The 26233-nt window shown below is 40.8% G+C and overlaps 1 protein-coding gene across 1 annotated transcript in view; it reads right to left on the minus strand.

Annotated features, from left to right (window-relative positions):
- Nucleotides 1-20618, minus strand: part of LOC311040558 (cilia- and flagella-associated protein 47-like) — a gene marked incomplete at both ends in the record, with an annotated part of 83351 nt that extends 62733 nt beyond the window's left edge. The window contains 14 exons of the mRNA XM_084050889.1: nucleotides 592-808; nucleotides 1935-2145; nucleotides 3680-3909; nucleotides 4511-4617; nucleotides 5349-5546; nucleotides 7944-8071; nucleotides 8680-8903; nucleotides 11011-11095; nucleotides 11757-11897; nucleotides 13206-13290; nucleotides 14765-14903; nucleotides 16818-16933; nucleotides 18132-18292; nucleotides 20463-20618. Coding sequence (XP_083907015.1) covers nucleotides 592-808; nucleotides 1935-2145; nucleotides 3680-3909; nucleotides 4511-4617; nucleotides 5349-5546; nucleotides 7944-8071; nucleotides 8680-8903; nucleotides 11011-11095; nucleotides 11757-11897; nucleotides 13206-13290; nucleotides 14765-14903; nucleotides 16818-16933; nucleotides 18132-18292; nucleotides 20463-20618 — 2198 coding nt within the window. The remainder of the gene's footprint in view (nucleotides 1-591; nucleotides 809-1934; nucleotides 2146-3679; nucleotides 3910-4510; nucleotides 4618-5348; nucleotides 5547-7943; nucleotides 8072-8679; nucleotides 8904-11010; nucleotides 11096-11756; nucleotides 11898-13205; nucleotides 13291-14764; nucleotides 14904-16817; nucleotides 16934-18131; nucleotides 18293-20462) is intronic.
- Between the last annotated feature and the right edge of the window lie 5615 nt (nucleotides 20619-26233).

The raw sequence follows: 26233 nt of genomic DNA on the forward strand, positions 1-26233 counted from the left end.
TGTAAAGTAACTAAGTGCATTTACTCAAGGGCTGTCCTTAAGCAACAATTTTGAGGTGCTTTTACTCTACTGGAGTATTTCCAATTGTCTATACTTTTACTTCTACTCCACTACATCTCAGAGGCAAATATTGTACTTTTACTCCGCTACAATTATTTGACAACTTAAGTTACTAGTTACTTTGCAGATATACATTATTACATTATAAAACATGCATTAACCACTTTAGCCCTATTTCATACCTAGGCTATTTGAAAATAGCCGATCTACAAGCTCACAACGCGTCGCATCGCGACGCGTTGTGAGCTTGTAGATCTGCTATTTTCAAGCACTTTTACTTTTGGTACTTTAAGTACATTTTGATACCAATACTTTTGTACTTTCACTCAAGTAAACTTATAATTCCGGACTATTACTTGTAACGGAGTACTTCTGCATTGCAGTATTGATACTTTTACTTAAGTAAAACAGTTGAGTACTGTTCCCACCACTGCTGTTTGGCGGAGAGCTACCTACAGTATACACACACACACACACACACACACAGAGACATGTGTGCATGCATACTGCGTGCGTCTGGATGACATCTACCTGTACTGTTTATGTGGAGAGGAAGGCCGGAGGCTGGCAGCGCGATCGTTAGGAAACGCCACAAACGTGTCCCCCTCGTCCGAGCCGCGCTTCTTTGACCTGCCGTGTGTGTGAAGGAGGTACGTTTTGGCCGCGTTGACGACGGCGGCGCGCACCGTCCCTCTGCAGCGAGCCAGGTCAGCAGAGCGAACGTGAGGCGCCGTCCCAGGCGTGAGGCCTGTTGAGGAAACAGCCAATCAAAAACCAGGGCTGAAGCCGAATGAAGCTAAACTGAAACATTTGTAGCGGCAAAGTATGGATGTACGACAATCAGTGTTGCCAGATTCTGTGAGAGAAACAAGCAACCAGGTCTAGGAAAACCAGCCCAAAAGAAGCGACTATGGGCCACATGAGCACTTTAACATGTACATCAGCCATTTGAAAATAACAATAAAATCTTGCGGGGAAATTATATTAAGCAGATCTGGCAACCCTGACGGCAATCTTTAATTATTTAGAAGTGACAGATTTGGCCAGAATTCTGAATGTATATTGTATCTTCAAATATAATCTGGATATGAGATTTGTGCATGAGAAATGAGCGGTTTGGGAATCTCATAACTCAGGGTTATGGTCTGCGGTGCACAACCCCTTTTGAGCAGCATTACTTCGAGCATTTGTGTAGCTACAGTATCACATACAGTCAGATTGTAGATGTCTTCCTTTAACCCATTAAGACGCATCTGTGTCATTTTAAGATTTCTTTGGCTATTCAAAAATAGCAGATATAGCTTGTATATCTGCTATTTTTGCCAGACCCAAGGGGTCGGCCTAAAGGAGGCTTTGTCGGTTGGTCTGTCCCTCTTTTCCTCTGCACACATGTCATGTGAAGTCCGGCCATTCAGATTTCAACCACTAGGGGTCTGGCAGTGCTCCGAGGAGCACCTTTTCTAGTTAGAAAAAACGTTTTTGCAAATATATATTCTTTTAAGCGAACATTTGTAACTCAATTCTTTGCTTCTGGGGATTCTACAAATGGCTTCTAAATTTTAACAGTTTAAAAAAAATGTGATATGTATTTGGCCGCGGACCCACCCATCTCAAAATTTTGTTCCAGGGACCCCCCCCAGAAGCAAAGGTTTGAGTTAAATAAAATTGTTTCAAAAATATATATGCATTCAAAGATTTGCACCACACGACACAAATAGATCTACAAGCTCGTAGCGCGGCACTCAGTGCTGTGCTATGAGCTTGTATATCTGCTTTTTTTTTTTAATGTTCTATTTTTGAAAGAAATCTTAAAATGACACAGCTACGTGGTTAATCTCAATACTTTTTTGAGTTTTTTTTCCTCCTGTGTGTACCAGGGTTTAGTCTGGGCTCTGGGTGGGTGGTCTCGGGGCGACAGACAGCAGAAAGGTGTAGCGTGATGGTGTGGAAGCTGCGAAGGCGGAGTTCAGTGATGTCATCGGTTCCGTCATCGCTCTTAGGACGGAAAACCCGACCTAGGATGTCCAGCTTCTGCCGCACATGGAACCTCCCCAACTGACGGGCGGCGAATGACAGCACTACGTCCTGGAACCAAGGAAAACAGATGGAGTAGCAAACGCATACAAGGACAACCCCATACAGGGACACCTCCACAGTGGATTAACCCTTTACGACCTGGAGACGCATCTGTGTCACTTCTTGATTTGAGCTAAAAATTCATTATTTTACACATTGGCTATTCAAAAATAGCAGATATACAAGCTCATCAAAAACTGTTGAATCCCCCAGAAGCAAAGATTTGAGTTACAAATGTTCGCTTTTGTAACTCAAATCTCAAGATTTGCTAAAAAAAAATTAGATTTTTCAAAAATAGCAGATCTACAAGCTCATAGCGCGGCACTCGGTGCCGCGCTATGAGCTTGTATATCTGCTATTTTTGAATATCCCAATGAAAAAGTGACACAGATGCGTTCCAGATCTTAAAGGGTTAATATTTGCTTTTATGAAATAAGAACAATACTTGGCTTTTGTTTGCATGTACAAGGCTGGCTCCTCGACTTATTTATTTGCTTGCCTGGCCTGTGGCAGTGCATTCAGTCCATCTATGTGTGCGCACATGCGTTCGCGCATGCAAGTGATCACTGGTTATTAGAAAATATATTATTATTATTATTATTATTATACACACCCAATTATTATAATTATTGCCCAAACATAATTATGTACTATTGCTTCTAGATATATTTTTTACTGCATATGTTTTTTAATTTACTTTTACCTTTTAATTTTAAATTTTACTATTAATGTATTTTTCCTAATTATTGCGGATTACTTTGAAGAAAAAACATCCCAAAATCCCCCCACAAGAAAAAGTAATAACTCATAGGCAAAGAATAAGCATTGTGCTTCAACCTATTACTTTTTTTCGGTCATTGAATTTGGATTTGGTGTGTGAGTTGGTTGGATATGTACATTTGTGAGAATGATTTTTTCCTTTTCTAAGTCCACACACGTTTGTTTTGATTTGCTGTGAACAAAGACAGAAAATAAACCATTCATTCATTCATTCATTCATTCAATAATCATCATCGACAGCCTTCGCTACCCAGTGGTGGAAAAAGTACTCACATTCTTTACTTAAGTAAAAGTACCAATACTGCAATATAAAAATACTCTGATACAAGTAAAAGTCCAGAATTCAAAATGTACTTGAGTAAAAGTACAAAAGTATTGGCATCAAAATGTACTTAAAGTATCAAAAGTAAAAGTACTAAATATTTGAAAATAGCCGATCTACAAGCTCACAACGCGTCGCGATGCGACGCGTTGTGAGCTTGTAGATCTGCTATTTTCAAATAGCCTATGTATAAAATAGAGCTAAAGTGGTTAATGTGTGTTTCATTATATCATAGTTTACATCTGAAAAGTAACTAGTAACTAAAGTTTTCAAATAAATGTAGTGGAGTAAAAGTACAATATTTGCCTCTGAGATGTAGTGGAGTAGAAGTAAAAGTATTGAAAATTGGAAATACTCAAGTAAAGTACAAATACCTCAAAATTGTACTTAAGTACAGTACTCAAGTAAATGTACTTAGTTACTTTACACCACTGTCGCTACCTGGCACTGTCCAGGGGCGATGGTGCCTGCAGAGGGTTCTGTGATGAAGTGGGCCGCCTTGCGAAAACGGAAGGCAGCGGGGAGCAGAGGCCCCGGGTTCCGCAGCACGCAGAGCAGGTCCACGCGCTGGCCCTTCAGACACGTGGGGAAGCTGAAGCGTTGCGTGGGATGGGGCACCACGGACACGGGTAACCCCGTTCCAGTCACAGCCAACTCGACACTCCTTCCACCTAGAGAGGAAAGAGGAGACAGCTTTAGCTCTTTTGGGGTTTTTAAGCATTTCTACTCAAAAATAGCAGATACAAGCTCATAGCGCGGCACTGAGTGCTGCGCTATGTTGTAATTGCTGTTGATGTAAAATGTTCCAATACTTTCAAGATTGTACAAGCTCGCAGTGCGCCACACACGCTGTGAGCTTGTACATCTGCTATTTTGGAATAGTCAATATATAAATGGATAAAGTGGTTAAAACGATTGTAATGCTATGTTAACTACTTTTGCTGGAGACCAACCATTTTAACCGCTTTATCCATGTATACGTTGGCTATTCAAAAAATAGCCAGATGTACAAGCTCACAGTGTGTCACTTCGAACATCTGCTATTTTTGAACATTTTCGAAAAATCTTATCGTAAGCGTTTGTAAATATGTTTAATTTAGATTTTTTTTCTTCTGGTCTTGTCCCTGGCACAAAAACAATTCAGATGGGGGTCCTTGGCACGACAAGGTTTGAGAACTACTGCCATAAGGGTCCATTTGGTTACACATGTAGCTCTCAGAGCTACAACTGGATAAATTAACTGATATGTAATGTGAGTATATGTGAGATTACCGTTGTGAGGAGTGAAGCCATGCTTTGTCCCCACACACTCAAACAGCAGGAAGAGAGAGTAGTCTTGTCGAGTGGCTGTGCCAGCACTTTTCTTCTTAGTAGCGCTCCTGATAGAAAAACATTTTATGTAGATTAGATAGTTGACTAAAGGTTAAACAAAGCATTGGTTAACATTTGAAACATGCTATAATGTAGGACAGGGGTTCTCAACCGGTTGTTTTGTGAACCAGCACTGCCAGGGGGTTCACACAATTGTGGTGGAAAATTTGATTTTCTTTTAAATATATTCTGTCTAAAAATGTGGTTTTAATGACTTATAATTGTAATAGCAGTGTCAGACTGAGTGCAAAGTGAGACTTAAAGTTGTAAATTGTTCACTATATGTGTAGCCTACCCTTTTCAGCCGCAATTAAAACATGAGTAAAACATGTACTCATAGGGTGTACTTCAGTTGAACGTTTGAGACAGAAGGGGTACAAATGTCACAGGACAGATTAACCCATTCAGAACGGGAACGCAATCTCCTGTGATTTTTCTTTTGCAACGTGCTAATTAAGTATTCAATCAATCAATCAAGAGTATACAGTTATTACACAGTTATTACACAGTAATAACCTGGGTTTATCTTTTTAAACCCTAATATCGAATTCCTTACATAGTTCCTCCTCGTTAGTATAGTGGTAAGTATCCCCGCCTGTCACGCGGGAGACCGGGGTTCGATTCCCCGACGGGGAGAACACACTTTTTTTTTTCTCCTTTGTTTTAGTTTTTTTCCTGGAACTGTCTACATTGACCATTCAAAATATCTATTAGACACAGATGCACACACACAGCTTACCTTCTGCAGTCAGGGCTAAAGCATAAAGTGAGGGTGGTCTCATTATACGGTCCTAACGTTCCCTGGCTGGGAACACACGCCAGCACATGGGAGGCGTCTTGTGTGGCCAGGCTGCACTTCTCCGACCTCACCAGCAGGGCGGCGTCTGTGCTCAACCGGAGGTCCGTGGCCTTTAACAACAACCGTTGGTCATTTTGACTTAATGAAGAACACGCAGAATGACGGAGTCAGTTGTCATATTATGTTGTTGGATGCTTTACTTGTCGTAACACATAAGTATGACAGTGAATGTTTCCTAATCAGTTTTGCTATCAGACACTAGAGCATAGACAGAGAAACAAACAACCAACACTGACCAATACAGCAGTGGTTCTACAACTGTTTCATGTCAAGGACCCCCGAATTGACACTTATTAGCCCGTGGACCCTCATTTGAAAAGATATGCCAGGGACCCCCATAAAAGAAGATTTTTACTGCTCAAGCAGTGATTCTCAACCATTTTAATTTCAAGGACCCCCAGTTTGACATGCATTTATAGCGGACCCCCATTTAATTTCTATCTCTGGGACCCCAATTTTGATTGTAAAATCAATGTTAATTTAACTCTGAGAGTGTACAAATGGAACCAAATGGACCCGTTAGGGTCCATTTGGTTCCTAACTAGCCATTATTTAGCTGGGGACCCCCTGGAACTCCCTCAAGGACCCCTGGGAGTCCCCGGACCCCACTTTGAGAACCAACGTAATACAGGTTGTGCTAATGATGCATCGTGTGAAAGTCTAATATATTTTGTTATAAACAAAATCAGATAACAGACGGAAATCAGATTACATATTCATAAAATATAGAAAAATTAAAGGACAGAAAATAGAATCTTCTGGTAGTGTCAATATAACACAAGCCCTAAGCTTGTGTGTATAACACACAACCTAGTGTACGTCGATGGTTCTTCAAGTGGGGTCCAGGGACCCCCAGGGGTCCTTGAGGGGGTTCCAGGGTGTACCTTAGCTAAATGATTGATCGATAGAAACCAAATGGTTCCTTACCGGTCTGTAACTCTGGGAGTGTACAAATGGAACCAACCAAATGGACCCTTGGTCCATGGCATACAGCAGTGGTTTTCAGCCTTTTCAGGCCGCGACCCCCCAAAATAATCATATTTGAACTGCCCCCCCCCACCCCCCCCACCCACCCTGACAAGCACTTGCAGTTGAGGCATTTAATTGTCTCGCATTCCGCAGATAAAAGTTGTGAAAATAGCCGATCTACAAGCTCACAATGCCTCGTGTTTCGAGGCATTGTGAGCATGTAGATTGGCTATTTTGAAAATGTTTGCCTCTTTCTAAGGTAATGTTTGAAAATTTGGCCAATTTTTGACCATCTTTATAGCATAGTTTGTTTCTTACTTTTGACACAGTAGTGGTCTTTAACACATTGACTGCCAGAGGTTTTTCTATAGCAGGATCAGCCAGTGCCAGGAATTTTGACCATTCTGACTCATATTCTAGGGCTCACAGAACATTTTGTGTTATGACTATAAACAAATGGAATATCTCAAAACAAAGCTTAGAATCTCTTCTTTCATCTGAAAAAAAAGTGAGTTGATAGCATGTTCCGTTCTTTAGCTAGAGGTAGTTGAATACAGCTTGGTTTCACCAAAAAAAGACCTTTTTCTTTAGATTCAGAGTTATGAGGGTTTTAGTAAAAGGACACACTTTAGATGCATAAAATGATTTCAAAAGTCTTTGACATTTATTTTGCGCCTTCATTGACAGTCATTGACATCAGTCATGTAAACAATATTTGTTTATAAAAGAAATATGCTATAGATTGTACATTTATCGCTCTGTTTCACTCCAAAGTGAATGAAAATGAACACTGAAGTGACTATTTTCAGTCTTTTTTTCTTTTTTACTGTATAATAAAATAAATAATAATAATTCAAAGTTCAACATCAATAAATGGTGCAATTAGTGCAAAATAAATAAATACAAATAAAATCTCTGCCTATAAATCCAAAATAGAAAAGTGGCAGGTTGAACAAGTTTTTACTATTCAAACAATTTTTCAACTCCAGTTATATACATCAAATAATAATAAATAATAATGATTCAAAGTTCAAAGTGCAACATCAATACATTGGTCAACTTTTTGCCCCACAATCTCAAGCTACACCTGTATTCATAGCAACAAATAGCATATCTACAAACTTTTACTGAGCGTAACTTCTAGATCAGCTTTTTTTTCACAATGTGCAGTGCATGGTGAGTGGGGTTTGCAGGTAAATAATAATCATTCAAAGTTCAACATCAATAAATGGTGCAATCAGTGCAAAATAAATAAATACAAATAACATCTCTGCCTATAAATAGAAAAGTGGCAGGTTCTAGTGGCAGTAGCAGCCGCTTCACTAAATATAACTATCTGGGATCTGTGTGAAGCCTGATATTGCCATGTATTGGACCACTGGTGAGCCCCTGGCAACTCCCTACTTCAGCAAGGTCATGGCACGGAACCGGTACCAGCTGATCTGGTCCTACCTCCACTTCACAGACAACAATACCCCCCAGCCCCTTGACCCTAAAGAGAAAGACCTGCTGTGGAAGATCCGCCCAGTGTTGACGTACTTGACGCTGAAGTTCCAGGAGATGTTCCTGCCAAGCCAGCACATCAGCATTGACGAGGGCATGCTGTCCTGGTGTGGGCGCCTGTCCTTCAAGGTCTACAACCCACATAACAGAAACCGATCAAGTATGGAATTAAATCCTACATACTGTGCGATTCTCAGACGGGGTACCTCTACCACATGAAGCCGTGCTGTGGTGGAATCAACAAGTCTACCCTGCGTGAGACAGTGACCTTCCTGCTGTGTGACCTTGTAGGGCACAGGTATCGTCTCTACATGGACAACCTTTATAACTCGGTGGACTCGTGCCTTGAACTTCTGGGGAAAGGGACCCACGTGTGCAGTACGCTCCGATGCAATAGAGGGCAGCCACCTGTCATCAAGGCCGTGACCAAGGCTAAGCTGGGCCTCGGGTCAACCATCAGCAGTCACCACAACGGCCGTTTCACTACAAAGTGCAAGTCATTTCAAACTAAATATAACTACCCAACTACAGATGGTGACGGCCTGGCGAGCCAAGGAGAGCAAAATCGTCACGATGATCAACACGTGCCACCAGGATGAGATGGTGACCGTGAACAAGAGGCAGAAAGGCAACAGTGACAGAGTGGACGTTCAAAAGCCAGTGTGCGCGGTGCAGTACAACACCTACATGGACCAAAACCTGGCCTATTACCACTTCACCAGGAAGACGCCAGATTCACAGTGAGGAAGAAGAGGCCAAGAAAGTTCTTCAGCTCTGTCACTGTCAGCTGATTGTCTTTTTTCCAGGCATTTCCTCTGGCGTATTGCCGATCACTGGGAGCCTTCTGACCCGCATACAGGTTGGTCTGGTGGCAGATTTCCTGGAGCAGCTCATCCGACAGCAGTAGTTCCAGAGTTCCAGGTGGCGGTACGGGTGACGGTCCAGGCCCACCCATGTCTGGCCCTGATAGAATAAATAAAAAAAATACTTGATCAATATTATGTACATGAGATCAATTTAGGCATTTAGCATTATCATAGATCACATGCATGCATATATATACATAAATATGAGAGAATATTTACCGTTGCTGTGTAAGGTTTTAGCTTTTTTTTTTTTTACATGTTACTGGTGAATTTTTCAAACGCTATGTTGACATGACCTCATCATGACCTGCTTTTTGAAAGTGGCAAGATGGCAAGATGAAAGACATTGGGGGTTCAGTTCTAGGTCAGGAAAACATCAACAAAAATGATCAAATTGGTTGTTGTGTCCTAAACCTGGACTGAGGCTTTTGATGGGGGGGTCAGCACTGCCATTTCCCCCCTTCAAAAAGGCAGAATAAAATAGCAGATCTCCAAGCTCAAAAGCTTGTAGATCTGCTATTTTTTTTTATAGCACCACAATATATCAATAAAACCTAAACATTGTCGTTATCTGATCTACAAGCAGATCGCGACAACGCGTCGCGTTGTTGTGAGCTCCGCTGTGGCCCCGACCCACATGTTGAGAACCACAGACACCGAGAGAAACGGGCCATGCAGTTTAGCGTTGCCAGGTTGTGGGAGAGAAATAAGCAACCAGGTCTATGAAAACGAGCCCACAAGTAGCGACTAGCCGACTATAGGCCACATGAGCACAGAGCACTTCAAACCTATATATCTGAAAATAGCCGATCTACAAGCTCAGCCACTATGATTTACAAGCAGCCTTACAGAGAAACAAGCCCAGCCCAGTGTGGCTTATAAGTTATAGCAGATATACAAGCTCATAGCGATAAAATAAGCAGACCTGGCAACACTGGCTACGTCTCACACACAGTCGCTAGTTTTCTACATTGAATCAACTATATGTAACAAATAAAAGACGATAAAACATTGAATGTGTGCTTACCAATGGGAAAATGAGGAGGTGAACGTCTCGGAGATGGCTGCCAGGCATCGCGGGAGGGATCACTAGAGGAAGCCGCCCCGTCGAACTCATGCTCGCTATCAGGGGGGGGAGGGGGTGTTGAAGGACGGGCACCGATCTCCTCGAACTCCGGCGCCCGGGTGGGTCCCGGTTGTCGTCCTGTCCGACAGCCGCGACCCACCCGCCCGCCGGAGGGTCCAGTTCAAACCACCACTGGAGGCTTCGGTGGTGCTGGGGCTGCACTCGGTCCCCGGAGGAAGCGATCCAACGTGGGCTGGCATGGATCAGCCGAACCGCTGATTTGTTTGCGCTTGCCATGCGCTTTGGCATACTGAATATAGTCTACTCTCTCACAATAAACTATACTACTCCTCTCTATTTCCACCTATATATATATATATATATATATATATCTCCTCTCTATTTCCACCTGATTTTATACTATATCGCCGATCTACTGCCCTAAACCTTCGCCTAACTTCCACCTTATATTATGTATACCTCCACGCCCTCTCTATCCAACGCAAGAAAGAACGAGGGATTAGCGCGGCCCCGATTTAAAGTTTTTGGGGCATCGGGTGCGCGCGCGCGCACACAGACACGCAATGGCGACATTGGCGAGCGACATGACTGTAGGCATGATGATCCAACGGATCTACGCGAGTGGCAAGTCTAGCTCAGCCTACCGTCATCTCCAACACGGATCTATCCACAATATCTTTTCTTCATTTATGAAGAAATAGGCCTACAACTCTATCCAATGACTCGGTGCGCGCGTCCAAAATCAAGATCCATGGTGAGTGTTTTCTTTTTTTCTTTGTTTTCTAAACATGATGGCGACGATCACATCACAGCTGCTGCTGGTAACGTGCGCGTGGAAAGCTTACCGTCTGTCCTGCCTACGGTGTGTGTGTGTGTGTGTGTGTGTGTGTGTGTGTGTGTGTGTGTGTGTGTGTGTGTGTGTGTGTGTGGAACAGTGCGTGCACATAGGAGCACGATGTCTAGCCTTTGATCTCACAGCAGCTCTTTGTAAACTTCTGTGTCTCGGCTGATGTGGTCAGGAATAGTTCAGCCCCGCGCACATACAACACAATGCCCCAAAGCCTCAGATCTCACGCAGATGTGTATAAACTTCTGTGTAAAGGCGACCTCGGATCACTTGGCTGATGTGTTTTGGGTCTTCCTCGTGCACGAGCCAGCTTCCTCGTGCACGAGCCAGCATGCTCGTGCACACCACAAGCATGCTGGCTCGTTCACACGGATCATCACGTTTTCCACAGGTACTTGCCCTCTCACTGAGCACAGCCTGCAGCCACTTGCTGCTGGATCAAACTTTTGGGTTTATATGAGCAGATTACTGACTTTATGTGACTTTAGTGTTTTGTAATAACAACTTTTATGTGATCACTTGACCAGATCATGAAATTTTACAACTTTTCTGTGGTCTAGATGGATGAAATTTCTTGACAATGTAGGTAATGACTTAATCTAATGTAAAATACAAAAAAGACCACTTCGCGTAGATCTACGCGATTGGCACGCTGCGGCTTTAAATAGGTTCGCGTAGATCTACGCGATTGGCAGTCAATGTGTTAATTGTGACTTTAGAGGTATTAAAAATGTCTTTAAAGTCCTTAAATTGTCACTTCATAAATGTGCAGATGTACCCCTGCACTTAGACTGTATGTTGGTTTGTTAAGTGCTGAGTGAGAAAACAAAGTTGCACATTAAGCCAATCATCTGGCTTAATGCCAATCATCTGCCCCCCCCCAGATCATTGGCCCTGGGGGTCCCGACCCACAGGTTGAGAACCACTGGCATACAATACCAAACCGGGGGTCCTTAAAATAAAACATTTTTCGAGAACCACTGGTGTACATCAGCCTTTTCTCCTCATCCACTCACCACCTCGGTGCCTGCAGCAGTCTTCTGCAGCAGGCTGACCCAGTCACAGACCTGCGGCCCATTGTTCCTCAGAACCACATGCTCCACACTGGACGTCCCGAAGTAGACAGGCCCAAACTGCACCAGAGGCAAAGCACGGCCCTGTAAAATAAGAACCAAGAGTTACTATTATTAATAAGTATGACCAGTGGCGTGCACAGACATTTTGAGGGGCAGGTGCTCAAGCAAATTATTATTTTTTTGTTTACTTGGTCTACTCTTTTTCCCTGTACACCTATACCTCTTTGCCAAAAATAGCCGATCTACAAGCCCAGAACGCCTCGCGCTGCGAGGTGTTGTGAGCTTGTAGATCTGCTATTTTTGGCTAAAGTTCTCCTCAGAAAAGGGATGCTAGGTTTCGAGTGGTTATGGTAAAAAGAAAAATCATATCACATAAAGATTTGGCGGACCCCCTGTAGTAACTCTGAGGACCCCCTGTTGAAGACCCCTGCTGTAAACTGAAAAAAGGGCACTTCTGGTCAAGAGGGCAAAGGGCAGGTGCTCTAGCACCACCTAGAGTCTATCTGTGCACGTCCCTGAGTATGACGATGAATAGCGCAATATAAGGTCAAATATATTAAGGCTTTGATATATGAGGCTTTGATTTGATTGATTGAATACTTGATTAGTCAGAAACAGCTCATGGTACAGTCAGACATTAAGGCTAAAAGGATAACATAAAAAAAGGTCCTGGGGACTTTGTTTCCATTGTGGTCCTATGTATTCAATTCATCAACATACTGTAGCATGTTGATGCATACTGTACAATATCCTACTTATTACACAGCTACTTAATGAATTGTCAATAACTAAAAAGCAGGCCCTGGGATTTCAATCACAGACTTCCATAATTGACCCTATATCACAATCAAGGATTCACCAAAGCTTTGTAAATATAAAACAGCATAATCGTCTGTCAGGTGGAAACCTTATATGTCCAAAACTGTTACTTTTCAGGATTCAAATTAAAGATACAAATAAAGTAGCAGATAAAACACATTTCAAGCTTATGGATCTGCTACTTTTAATGCTTTTGTGTTAGTAGTACGCTCGAATAGGGCATTAAATTATGAAAAAAACACAAAAGGTTTGCATATGGAGATAAGAGGCTTCTGCCCGACAACAGCGATATATTACGTATATCTGAACGCTGTCAGGCTCCATGTGCTCAACATGAAAACTTAACCCTTTAAGTCACTTAAGATTTCTTTGGCTATTAAAAAATAGCAGATATTACAAGCTCATGGCGCGGCACCGAGTGCCGCGCCATGAGCTTGTAGATCTGCTATTTTTTGAAAAATCGTGAAAAAAATATTTTTTATATTTTTTTTCAAAATGTTAGGATTTAGAAAACATTTTTAAGAATCGCCTCAGGTCTTAATGGGTTACGTTTGAACTCTGGTGGATTACCTTGAGGTCGTACAGCTCAAGGCACTGCTCCACCACCTCAGCCCTGATGTTGAGAGGTACAGCAGGACCGTTGTGGAGCTTCACCCTGGGACGGGAGAGGAGAAGAGAGAGAGGACGACTTTCAAAAGAGTCTTGTGAAAATAATAGCCAGGATATATAAAGCCATATACAGGCAATGATGCACACAGTTTACGGAGCTAGTTCAGGCCAGGAAACTCAAGGGATTGGGCCATCCGATCAGGTGACTATTAGTCACATGCACTTTTTCTCCTGATCGGGTGGTTAAAGGTACTGCGCTCATTCTGGCTTCCCTGTCTAGCTGAGCTGACGTGCTTCGCTACCGCTGCTGTGATCTGCTCGCTGCTTACCTGTATGCTGCTGCCCATGAAAGTCATCCCACCCGCCTCCCCGGCATCCACCTGTAGGTAGGGGTGTGCCGATACACTAATTTCACGAAACGATATAATACGATATTTGGCTCACAACTTCGATACGATTTCGATACGATACACACTTTTTTTACTATGAAAATATATGGGGGAGAAAAAAAGAAAATGCAAACAAATAATTCTGTTTTTGCATTATTCAGACATGCAAACTTGTAGCTTTTCAGCTACAATAGCTGTTTTGAATCCAAATAGGGCAATAGTGTGACACCTGACCCGAAAAAAAACAACAACATGTTGTCACCCTTTTCACCTCGGGCTGTTTGCATGCCTGATTATTATGATTGTAAAAAAAAAAAAAAAAAAACGTTTTTTTTCAAAACAATACATATCGTCACGAAAACGTATCGCGATATATCGCGGGACGATATATCGGCACACCCCTACCTGTAGGCTCTGTTTCTAGATCCCCACGGGGGTTTAATTCATTCCCTGTAAATGTTATTTGGCATGTAACATTCATTAAAATGTTATTATTCTTACAGGGAATGAATGGATTCAGAGGCCTGACGCCAGAACTATGCTTCCTCATGCTTTCTATATCCATGCTCAAGCTTGCTTATAAATATATATTCTAATCCAATCCAAGAGTTGTCTGACTGAAATTTAGCAGCCCCAACCAGTGGTGTGTTCTGGATTTTTTGGGAGGGAACACTATAACAATTCCCTCCCTAGTCCCTCCCACATGCACGTGCGTACATAATTAATTAATGTAAAAAAAATGTGTGTGCGCTCCGCGCGCGTTTTTGGCCCGCACAGCATCGGCCAGGTCCAGTCAGGCCCAGTTTCGCAGTAACACTGGGTACATTAAAATAAGAACAGCTAAAAACTATTACTATATTTTGTTCTAGGGACCCCCCAGAAGCAAAGCACGAATGTTCAAGATTTTTCAAAAATAGCAGATCTACAAGCTCGTAGCAAAATGACACAGATGCGTTCCCGGTCTTTATGGGTTAATCAGTTTCATGAATTGCTAACACTGAATGTTTTGAATTGGAAATTGATAGGAGACCACATCTCTCTATACGTGTGCGTGTGCGTGTGCGTGCGCGTGCGTCCGTGCATCAACATTAAAATAGAATATAAAGTAACAAAGTAAAGAATCTGCCTTACAATGCCTCATGGTCAAGCCGTCTAGGTCTGTCTGTGAAAAGTTCTACTTTCAACCATTGTGTAGCTCCAGCCTCGATGACTCCACTGCTGGGCGACAGCCTGAGTGATGGCTCTCCATTGCACTCAACCTGGAACATGCCTACACACACGCACGCACACACACACACACACACACGCACACACGCACACGCACACGCACACGCACACAAACCATGCCGTGATTAGACCCCGTCTTGCTTGTTTGACACTTCCAGAGTAAGTTAAACACAAACAGACCAGTCTATGACGTCAGTAATCCATGATGTCAGTATTTATGATCCAGATATATCAAGAGACAGGCACACAAATAGATAGATGGATACAGAGATTCCTGGTATTCAGTTTATGCATAACATGTCCAATCTCACACAAATATATAGTCATCCACTTATAAGTCATTTTTCACATAAACAGATTTTTTTTTGAAAAGGTCTATAATCTAATGAGTTCCTAGGGCACCATGGTTACTACAGTGTAATAGCAGTTATGTTTATAACCGGACACAATGGGGCAGGTGCCAGGCCCATTCCTCGTTAGTATAGTGGTCAGTATCCCCGCCTGTCACGCGGGAGACCGGGGTTCAATTCCCCGACGGGGAGGCCAGATTTTTTTTCTTTACTTCCTTCCCCATGTATATGACTGCATATAACACCCGTTCCAATTAAAAGCACTCCTCATGTAAAAAGACATTACACATCATAAGAATCATTTACATTTGAAGTCATTAGATGAACATAATTTCTATTAAGAAATGCCGTGTCTGGTTTAGTGGCCTTGACAGTAGAACAAAACGAGTGCAATACTTTAAATTCAGTTTGTGAAGAATATGCCGAATTTTCATTTTCAATATTTTGAGATTGAAACCATGGTCTGAAGAAAAAATAAAAAGAACCTCGAGGATTTCTTTGCATTAAAGACAAATACTGCCACAAAAACATCTTACGGCCTATGTTGTTCTGCTTGTGTATAGTGCCATGGCACCATCTAGTGGCCATTCACGGAGACACAGTAACATCCTTGAAACCATCTAAGTAATAACCTCATATTCCCTTCCTAGATAATAACCAGTGGTGGAAGAACTACTCAGATATTTTACTTAAGTAAAAGTAGCAATACCGCAATAAATAAAATACTCTGTTACAAGTAAAAGGCCTGTGTTCAAAATGTTACTTGAGTAAAAGTACAAAAGTATTGCCATCAAAATATACTTAAATTACCAAAAGTAAAAGTACTAACATGTTTGAAAATAGCCGATCTGCAAGCTCACAAGGATTTGATACACGCATTACTGTGATGTGGATGTTGTTGTTTTGTCAGAGCCCTCAAGGATGTCATAAATCAACACAGCAGATGTTATGTTAATGTTATCCCATTAAAACCAGGAACATATCTGTGTAACCACTTTATCCATTATTTTATACTTTGGATATTCAAAAATAGCAAATGTAGATCTGCATTTTTTTTAAATCCTGACATTTTGTGCAAATCTTTGAATATATACATATATGTTTTAAAGCAAACTTTTTAAAACTAAAATCTGTGCTTCTGGGGGTCCCTGGAACAAAATGACAATGAAAAAGTTTGCGAACCACTGTCTGATATTATAGCAACATAATTGTTTTTAAAAAAAATGATTTAGAAGACATTTGTACAATCCCCCAGAAGCAAAGATTTGAGTTCCAAATGTTCGCTTAAAAATATATTTATTCAAAGATTTGCACACATTTTCATGATTTAAAAATCATGCACTCGGTGCCGCGCTATGAGCTTGTACATCTGCTATTTTTGAATAGCCCAAAGAAATCTAAACATGACACAGACGCGTTCCCGGTCTTATTGGATTAATGTAATGTATAAGTTATGTGTGGACCCCAGGAAGATTAGCTGATGTTATGCATCAGCTAATGGGGATCATAATGAACTCAGTGTAGCCTTACGGCCCTGCAAAATGAAAATGAAAATGTGATGTCAAATAAAGCCCCATTGGAGAATATGATCATGATGCTTGGTTTACCTGCTGCTGTTCCCTGATTGGTCAAAGGCAGCCGTTTGCTGATCAGATTGCTGCTGGCCACAACGCAGCCAAAGTCTACAACCGAGTCCATCAGCAGGGAACAGGACTGGGGATACCTGCAGAAACAACCTCTGTTCAAAGTCTGAGTATTCATTTAACTGTGTGTAAAAAAAAAACAGACCAATATGGGTCCAACTTTAAGCCAAATTTTTGCCCTTTCTTTTTTGGGGTCAGATAGATTGCAAAAAAGTTATCTGCCACTTGTACTACTTTACAAGTCCAATACAAGATTTTTTTTTAAACTACAACAGGACACAGTGAATAATGCCTGGTTACCTGACTAACTTGGAAATGGAACGAAACGGATCCTTAGCCTCAAAGTTAAATGAACAGATTGGGGTCTCAGAGATTTAAAAGAAATTGTATCAAATGGGGGTCCTTGGCCAAATGCATATCAACCCATTAAAACTGGGAAAGCATCGGTGTGTGTGTGTGTGTGTGTGTGTGTGTGTGTGTGTGTGTGTGTGTGTGTGTGTGTGTGTGTGTGTGTGTGTGTGTGTGTGTGTGTGTGTGTGTGTATATATATATATATAGCAACAACGTTTTTTTCAGAAAACTCTTAGGATTGAGAACAGTGATTCTCAAAAATAGCATATACAGCATATACAAGCTCACAGCGTGTCACTTCTTGCCGTGCTGTGAGCTTGCACTGTGAGCTTGTACTACATCTGCTAATAATTTTGATTTTTTTTTTTTTAACACAAATCTTCTCTTCTGGGGGTCCCTGGCACAAAACACTTTTAGATGGGGTTCCACGGCCAAATACATGGGGGTCCTTGGCACGACAAAGTTTGAGAACTATAGCCTACTGATTTAGAGGGTCTTAATGCGTCAAACTGGTGGTCTTTTAACCCATTAAGAACGTTTTAGATTTATTTGGCTATTCAAAAATAGCAGATATTCAAGCTCATAGCGCGGCACCGAGTGCCGCACTACGAGCTTGTAGATCTGCTATTTTTGAAAAATCGTGTAAATGTGTGCAAATCTTTGAATATACATATATTTTTAAAGCAAACATTTGTAACTCAAATCTTTGCTTCTGGGGGGTCCCTGGAACAAAATATTTTGTTTTAGCTATTTTGGTCCACGGCCAGATAGATATCATTTGGGGTGGTCCTTGATCAGTTTGACAACCACCGATATAGCAACATGGGATTTAGAAGACATTTTGTAGCATTGGCCTCAGGCCTTAATGGGTTGAGAAGAACCAGACAGTGTAATAGTAACATGCCACATGGGGGTTGCCATACTTACACCAGTATGGGCACCTCTATGGCGTCATGGTGGTCCACGCGGAGCAGCATGCGGTCTGTGAGCCCCTCCTCTCGCTGTGCAGTGAACTCCAGTGTACCCGTTACACACAGGCCAGGAGCTACGGGACCCACTGGGGGGCCACGGACCCTGAGTTTGAATAGCTTATTTTTGGGAGGGAAAGCGAGAGAGGAAGAAGAAAGAAAACACTTTGATAGTCAAAATTTAGGCCTGTCACAGTTATTACATAATTGCCTAAACGCAATTATTTGAGATGATTGCAATTATTTTTGCAAAATAATTGTCTTAATCGTTTTCATGTTGAAAAATGTGCAAAATTTGCAAACATTTATATTTACAACGCATCGTGGTGCGACGAGTTGTGAGCTTGTAGATCGGAATTTCCGTTAAAGTAATATTAATAATACATACTATTTATAAAGCGCTTTTCTAGATACTCAAAGTCGCTTTACAGAAGCAAGATAAAAACAACTTTATAGGGAAGAACAAGGTTAAAATATAGGTTCAAAAGAAAGGTAAACAAAAGGGGGGGTTTGGGATTTTATGTAGGGAATGCGAGTCTGAAAAGGTGGGTTTTGAGTGTGGTTTTAAAAACATGGTGAGGGTACCAAGTTCCATATTAAGGTACTTATTAAATATGTCAGTCATTTCTTTGTATATTTAGGTTATTTGTCACATCTGCCCTGTGCAACTTCAAAGCCTAACAGAAATGTAATTTGTATTCACATGCTCCAGTGTTCAACGACAAAAGAAAATCATAATCGTGACAGCCCTATTGTCCAGGGGTCTTCAACAGGGGGTTCGGGACCCCTAGGCCTAGGGGGTCCTCAGAGTTACTACAGGGGGGCCGCCAAATGTTTGTGTGATAAGATTTTTTAGTTTATACATTAACCACTTGAACCCTATCATCCCTTTTCTGAGGAGAACTTTAGCCAAAAATAGCATATCTACAAGCTCAAAACACCTCGCAGATCTGCTATTTTTGGCAAAGAGGTTTAGGTGTAGAGGGAAAAAAGAGCAGACCAAGTAAAAGTTTAATCTGAAACACAATTTTATACAATGTAGAGGGGGTCCCCGCTTCATCTCTCTCTCAGCTAGGGGGTCCTTGGCCTGAAAACGTTGAAGAACCCTGCTATGGTCAGAATCCCCTTTTTCCACACATCTGTCAAGTCACTGACAAGAACGTGCATTTGCAGTGAATTCTCCTCTCGTTAGCAACATGGTAACATAAACAATGTAGTGACACAACTGACTGTATAAGAACAGAGGAGACGGCCAAAGGAATGTAGCCTACACATGGTAACAGCCTAGGATAGGTGGGCACCAAGGAAGAGTGTTATTTGGAAATATGTTTTAAAGTAAAGTATACACTACATGCATGCTTAAACATTCGACAATTAAGGTGTAATTTCTAAATCGCTACCAAACCTGTATATCCAGTCATTTTGGAGCATTAACAAGAAGGTGCCCAGATGTCCCTAGTGCCCACCTATCCTGTATTCGTACACATAGTCAATAAGCAGACCATTTGGAAATCATTAAAACATAATCAGGTTTGATCATGTAATAATTTACCAGCTATTGTTCTGTATACAAAACAAAATAATATTGACTGTAATAAAAAAAAAGTAATAGCAAATAATGGTCAAAAATACAACAACAGCTCACATATATGCAGTTTGCCTCAATGTAGCAGCAGTTTAATAAATAATTATCTAAAATCTTGTACAAAAACCAATGCAAATAAACAGCCCCCCATTAAAGCACGTCAAATAACAACTTAAGTTGAGTACATTGCTTTGAAATCTTTGGCAACTGTGTTGGTGTAAAGGATCTAAGTGCATTTACTCAAGTACTGTACTTAAGTAAATTTTGAGGTATTTCTTTTACTTTACTGGAGTATTTCCAATTCTCAACACTTTTACTTCTACTCCACTACATCTCAGAAATGACTATTGTACTTTTACTCCCACTACAATGATTTGAAAACTTTAGTTCTACTTTATAGATTTTGATTATTATTACAAAATATTAACCAATAACCATTTCAGCCCTATATACATTTCGGCCATTTGAAAATAGCCGATCTAAGCTTGTAGATCTGATATTTTCAAAAGATTTTTTTATACATTTTATACTTTTGAAAACTTGAACTTGAAAAAATGGGACATTCGGCATAATGAATATACTTTCTACTTTTGGTACTTTAAGTCGATTTTTACACCAAAACTACACTAAATTGCAGTATTGATACTTTTACTAAAAAAAAATTCCACCAATGCTGACGAGTGTATAGCCACTAGGTTCACTCACCTTTGATGCAGCAGGCCTCCCCAGTCTGATCGTTTTGGACGTTTTCCCCACATTGGTCACTGTGACATCAGTCCTGTAAACCTGGCCTACCTTCACCCCAGTAAACACAACGGGAGTGGGGTCGACTCCAACACCTAGTGCTGCAGCTGCAGCCATAATAACTATTTAAGCTGTTATTCAGATCATATAAACTCATGAACTATTGGGCTTGTTATTCCGTGAGATGAGATGAGACAGTGTTTCTCTGCTGCTTCGATTACAACTTCTCTAAACTCACATACCGATAGACAACTCAGCTGCTGTTGCGATGTTGATTACAGTGGTGACCCGCCAAGGTTGCTAGGCGACGAGCGACGCAGGGTTTAAGACCAGTGGTGCCATGTCCGCTTATTATAAGCGACTTTGGGCTTATTCTTCTGTGAAACCAGTCGTTCTCAAACATTGTCATCATGGCAAGACGGTCTTTGCCATGACAATGTTTGAGAACGACTTTGAAAGAGAACCATATTAAAAATAAAATTCCTTTTCCTAGCCAAGATTCTCCCCATGTTTTCTCTTTTTAAAAAGAAATTGCAAATCGGCTATTTTTCTAGCCCTAGTCGCTTCTTTTGGGCTCGTTTTCAGAGACCACGTTGCTTGTTTCTCTCTCCAAACCTGGCAACACTGCCAGTTGCTTTCAGAACCAACACACTTTCGTACACATTAAGCGATAAAGGCTTATATGTACAAATTGATTACACACACACACACACACACACACACACACACACACACACACACACACACACACACACACACACACACACACACACACACACACACGACAGAAAACACGACAGTCTGTTGTTCCCCAAACTTCAGCCACGGCTACAAACACACACTTATTCCCAGCATGAACATATATAGTACAAAAGCACAGCACTAGGACTATAGGATCAAAGCAGGAACAGAGAAAAAGGTAGCGCCCAACGTGGGGCTCGAACCCACGACCCTGAGATTAAGAGTCTCATGCTCTACCGACTGAGCTAGCCGGGCCTGGTGCTCTACCTATTCAGCATACTTTATAAATCAGTTATTACACAGTTATTACCTATTTCACACAGGTCGCATGCCACATTAACCATTCAAAATCACACGTGAAAGGGAACCAGCCAGCAACTCACACAATTCGATTTCGTCCACTTTAGTTCTGTATATAATAACACGGCTATAACAGCACAATGGCATTCATGAAGCTGGAACTCGAGTGCATTTTGAATTCCGGACTTATACTTGTGATAGGGTATTTCTGTATTGCAGTGTTGATACTTTTACTTGAGTACAAAAGATGAATATTTTTTCTACCACTGAACGTCACCACGGATGACAAAAAAAAGGAAAAATACTGCCCCGTGTGAGGCTCGAACTCACGACCTTCAGATTATGAGACTGACGCGCTGCCTACTGCGCCAACGAGGCCTGGTGCAGAACTGTAAAAGTATGCTTTATAAACCCTGACTCTACTGTACTCAACGGGTGTATTTTTTATTCTTTTCTTTAGAGAATAATCTCTAAAGAAAAGTGAAATCTTGTTTCCATGTTATCACGTGTCTTTTTGAAAATAGCCGGTGTGTAAACTTACAACTCTTATCATAGCGAGTTTAGGTTCCCCAAGACTTTTACTGTATTATTATGAATTTTAAAAAGGCCCCGCCCACGACGAAAAAGAAACATTTCCCAATGTTGTCCACATGAGGGCACCAGAGCACCACTTTGAGCACCAGGCACCCACCACTTGTCTCATTGAAGTTGGCAGTGGTGGAAGAAGTACTCACATTTTGTAGCCTACTTAAGCGAAAGTACCGATACTACAATGTAGAACTACTCTGTTACAAATAAAAGTCCGGTATTCAAAATGTTCTTGAGTAAAAGCACAAAGGTATTCGAGCATTAAATGATACTTAAGTAGTAAAAGTAAAAGTACTCATTTTGCAGAATGTCTAATTTCACACAAGTTTCCAAATGTGTAAAAAATACTTTGAAAAGTATTTTTGAGATCTACAAGCTCAAAACACCTCGCAAATATAATACAATATTTTCCTATGAGTATGGAGTAGTTGTAAAAGTACTGAAAATGGGAAATACTCCAGTGAGGTAAAGATTCCTCAAAAGTGTATTTAAAGCGGCTATATAAGCAGTTTAGATGTATAGGCCCAATACAGGCGTTTTGCAGCAATTTGAGAGTTTTACCAGTGGTAAAATACTAGCTGTAGAATACAACCCTCGTAGACGTATTTATGATTCTGACGTTTTCAATATACGAGAGTTGTAGGGTTCACCCCCCATGTATACAGGGACTTTCAGCACTATACCCCGTAACAAATTGAAAATAAAGGTGCTTACCCCCCCGTCCAAAATGTCAACTCTCGCTACGGGGTAGTAGTTTAATGTAATAATCCATATCTTTAAAAAAAAATAAGTGTTTTAATGCCGTCTGTGGCCGAACGCCATTTTTTCACCCTCGTTTACTTCCTGTTTACATTGAGTGTAATTCCGGGTTTCACCAGATGGGCGCGTCACTACCCATTGGGAACTTCCAACAGAATCGGCCACAGACGGCATTAAAACACTTCTTTATTGAAAGATATGGATTATTACATTAAACTACTGCCCCGTAGTGAGAGTTAACATTTTGATCGTGGGGGTAAGCACCTTTATTTTCAATTTCAGTTTCAGTTTGGAGTGTCTACGGAGCATAGCGCCAAAAGTCCCTGTGTCCATGGGGGGTGAACCCTACAACTCTCGTAGATTGAAAACGTCAGAATCATAAATACGTCTACGAGAGTTGTATTCTACAGCTAGTAAAATACCACCACGTCGTGTTGCTGAAGCAGTAGAAGTTGCTTAAAGCGTAATGAATGTATAGTCTCCATCGCACTACGCCGTGGCTTGACGAAAATAAATGGTCTACTACTACACAACAAACCAACAACGTCTCTCTCCGCAGGCGACACCGTCCATCGCAGTAATTGCGCTCATGCATGCAAGCCTGCCTGCGTCCAACGAAGGCTGCTGCACCACACGTGCGCTTAATACGTTTAATTTACCATTCACTTACCTCGTCGGTTAAAAAACGTCCAGTGTTGAGCACCAGTAGCTCGTATATGGTATAATATGTTCACAGTTCCCACACATAAAGGCGAACAAGAGACAACATGGATGAAAATGAATGAACCTGCAGCTGCAGCAGCATCACAGCCTCTCGCTGACTTGTTCAACTTCACTTGACCTCTGGTCTTCAGCCAAGAGACTCACAGGCGCCTATGGCCTATGCCAATGGTTCTCAACCTGTGGGTCGGGACCAAATGATTTGGGAGGGGTCCCCAGATGACAGTGAAGTGACAATTTAAAGGACCTTTTTAATACCTCAGAAAAAGAAAGAAAGAAAAGAAAAAGTCTATTACTGCATCAAAAGTGATCAACAAAATATAGCCTACTATAAAAACTGGTCAAACATTGGCCACATTGTAAATAATATAAGAAAGGGGAACGCGAGGCGTGGTGAGCTTGTAGATCTGCTATTTTCACAATATGTATCTGTGGAACCAAGTCAAACTAAATATAATGCCTCAACTCCTACAATTCCAAGTGCTGGTCAGGGTAGGGGGTCTCCAGTTCAAATATCATTATTTTGGGGGGTCACTCATGGCCTGAATAGGTTGAGAACCACTGACCTATACTGTAGGGCAGAAACCTCGTATCTCCATATTTAAACTTTGTATGTGTTTTAATTTTTCTTCTTTCTTTCTTGTTTTTATTCCTGTAAATCAATGCCCTACATTGGCATAGCCTATAGTGTCACACAAAAAAAAGTTGCACAATTAGCCGATCTACAAGCTCACAATGCATACAGTTGGCGAATATTGGAAGAGAGAATAAATGAGAGAATTGCGTCTGTGGGTTTTATAACCAATGAAATAGTATACTTTTCATTTCAAAAGTGTTCCAATGGATCCTGGGTTATTATTTAAAATAATATCCCCCCAGCTAGAGTTATTATTTAAAATAATAACTTTATTTTAAAGTATTTAAAATAATAACTACAGGATCCATAGGAACACCCCCCCCCCCCCTAAAATAACCAATGAAATAGTATACTTTTCATTTCAAAAGTGTTCCAATGGATCCTGGGTTATTATTTAAAATAATATCCCCCCAGCTAGAGTTATTATTTAAAATAATAACTTTATTTTAAAGTAATTAAAATAATAACTACAGGATCCATATGAACACCCCCCCCCCTAAAATCTTATGAAATGTAACAGTTTTGGACATACAAGGTTTCCACCCAACTGTGACTCTAAGTTGCCGATTTTGTTACAAAAATAAAAATCAATCGAATTAAAACAGACAATCCATAAACTGTGCTAATATGGAAAAAAAAAGATCACCCGAACGTAATGAATCAGGCTGGATCCCTGGCTAAATCTTCAGGATGTTGTTGAGTCTTCAGCATCCAGGCGATAAATCCATGTGCTTCTCTATTTTACTTCATTTTTATTCACCATTTTATTCATTTACTTCATCTCTCCACCCTAACATTCTAGTCTGGTCCAATGCTTTGTTGCAACACATCACACCCCCGATTCCACCAGCGGTGGGAAGAGTACTAAAATGTTTTACTTAAGTAAAGGTATCAATACTGCCATGTAGAAGTACTCCGTTACAAGTAAAAGTCCAGAATTCAAAATGTACTTGAGTGAAAGTACAAGTGTCAAAATGTACTTAAAGTACCAAAAGTAGAAAGTACTCATTATGCAGAATATGCCATTTCACAAGAAAATAGCCGATCTACAAGCTCACAATGCGTCGAATCGCAACGCATTGTGAGCTTGTAGATCGTCTATTTTCAAATGGCCGAAATGTATATACGGCTGAAGTGGTTAATTAATGTTATTGTAATAATAATCAAAAACTAAAAAGTAACTAACTAAAGTTTTCAAATAATTGTAGTGGAGTAAAAGTACAATATTTGCCTCTGAGATGTAGTGGAGTAGAAGTAAAAGTATTGAAAATTGGAAATATTCCAGTAAAGTACAAATACCTCAAAATGTTACTTAAGTAAATGTACTTAGTTACTTTCCACCACTGGATTCCACCAATACAATCGTACAGATAACATTTCTAAATGAATACACTTCAAATCACTCAGAGATGAATAATTTCCCCCTAACATTGAACTTTTGTCTGACATCCTCAGAGTTTGAGATACCTTTCTGTTATTGGGTAGGATAGCTACATGTATGTCTCCTGTTTTTAATAGCTCTGCTAAAATGTAGGCTGCCCAATTGGTATAGTTACACAAGACAGGCTCTAATACCTATTAACCCCTTACTTGATTAGTACATAATAAACTTTTATATTTAGTTTAAAGTAAGTATAGACAATATCGTCATGTTACATAGCATTCAAGGTGTTCACTGCATTTTTCTTTATCAGCTGCTCTAATTTGATTCAATTGACACATGAAATATAATTTGTAAAGTCTAATCCAAATCTAAAGCAATATGTAACTTTTCTGTTCTACCCCGGATTTGAACCTGAGTCTCTGCCTGCTTGCTCTGGGGAGAATTTGAATATTAACCTTCAGGTCAAAATTCGTGTCAAACTAGAAACAGGATTGTGTCAAAGGTCATGTCCAACCTAGACACAGGATCTAAATATCTCAATAGAAGAGCAGGGAGACAAAATACAAGTTCATTATATGGTATTAGCATAATCCACCACACAGA

This window comes from Gymnoscopelus microlampas (assembly GCF_963454915.1).
Source record: "Gymnoscopelus microlampas genome assembly, chromosome: 24".
Classification (NCBI taxonomy): Eukaryota; Metazoa; Chordata; class Actinopteri; order Myctophiformes; family Myctophidae; genus Gymnoscopelus; species Gymnoscopelus microlampas.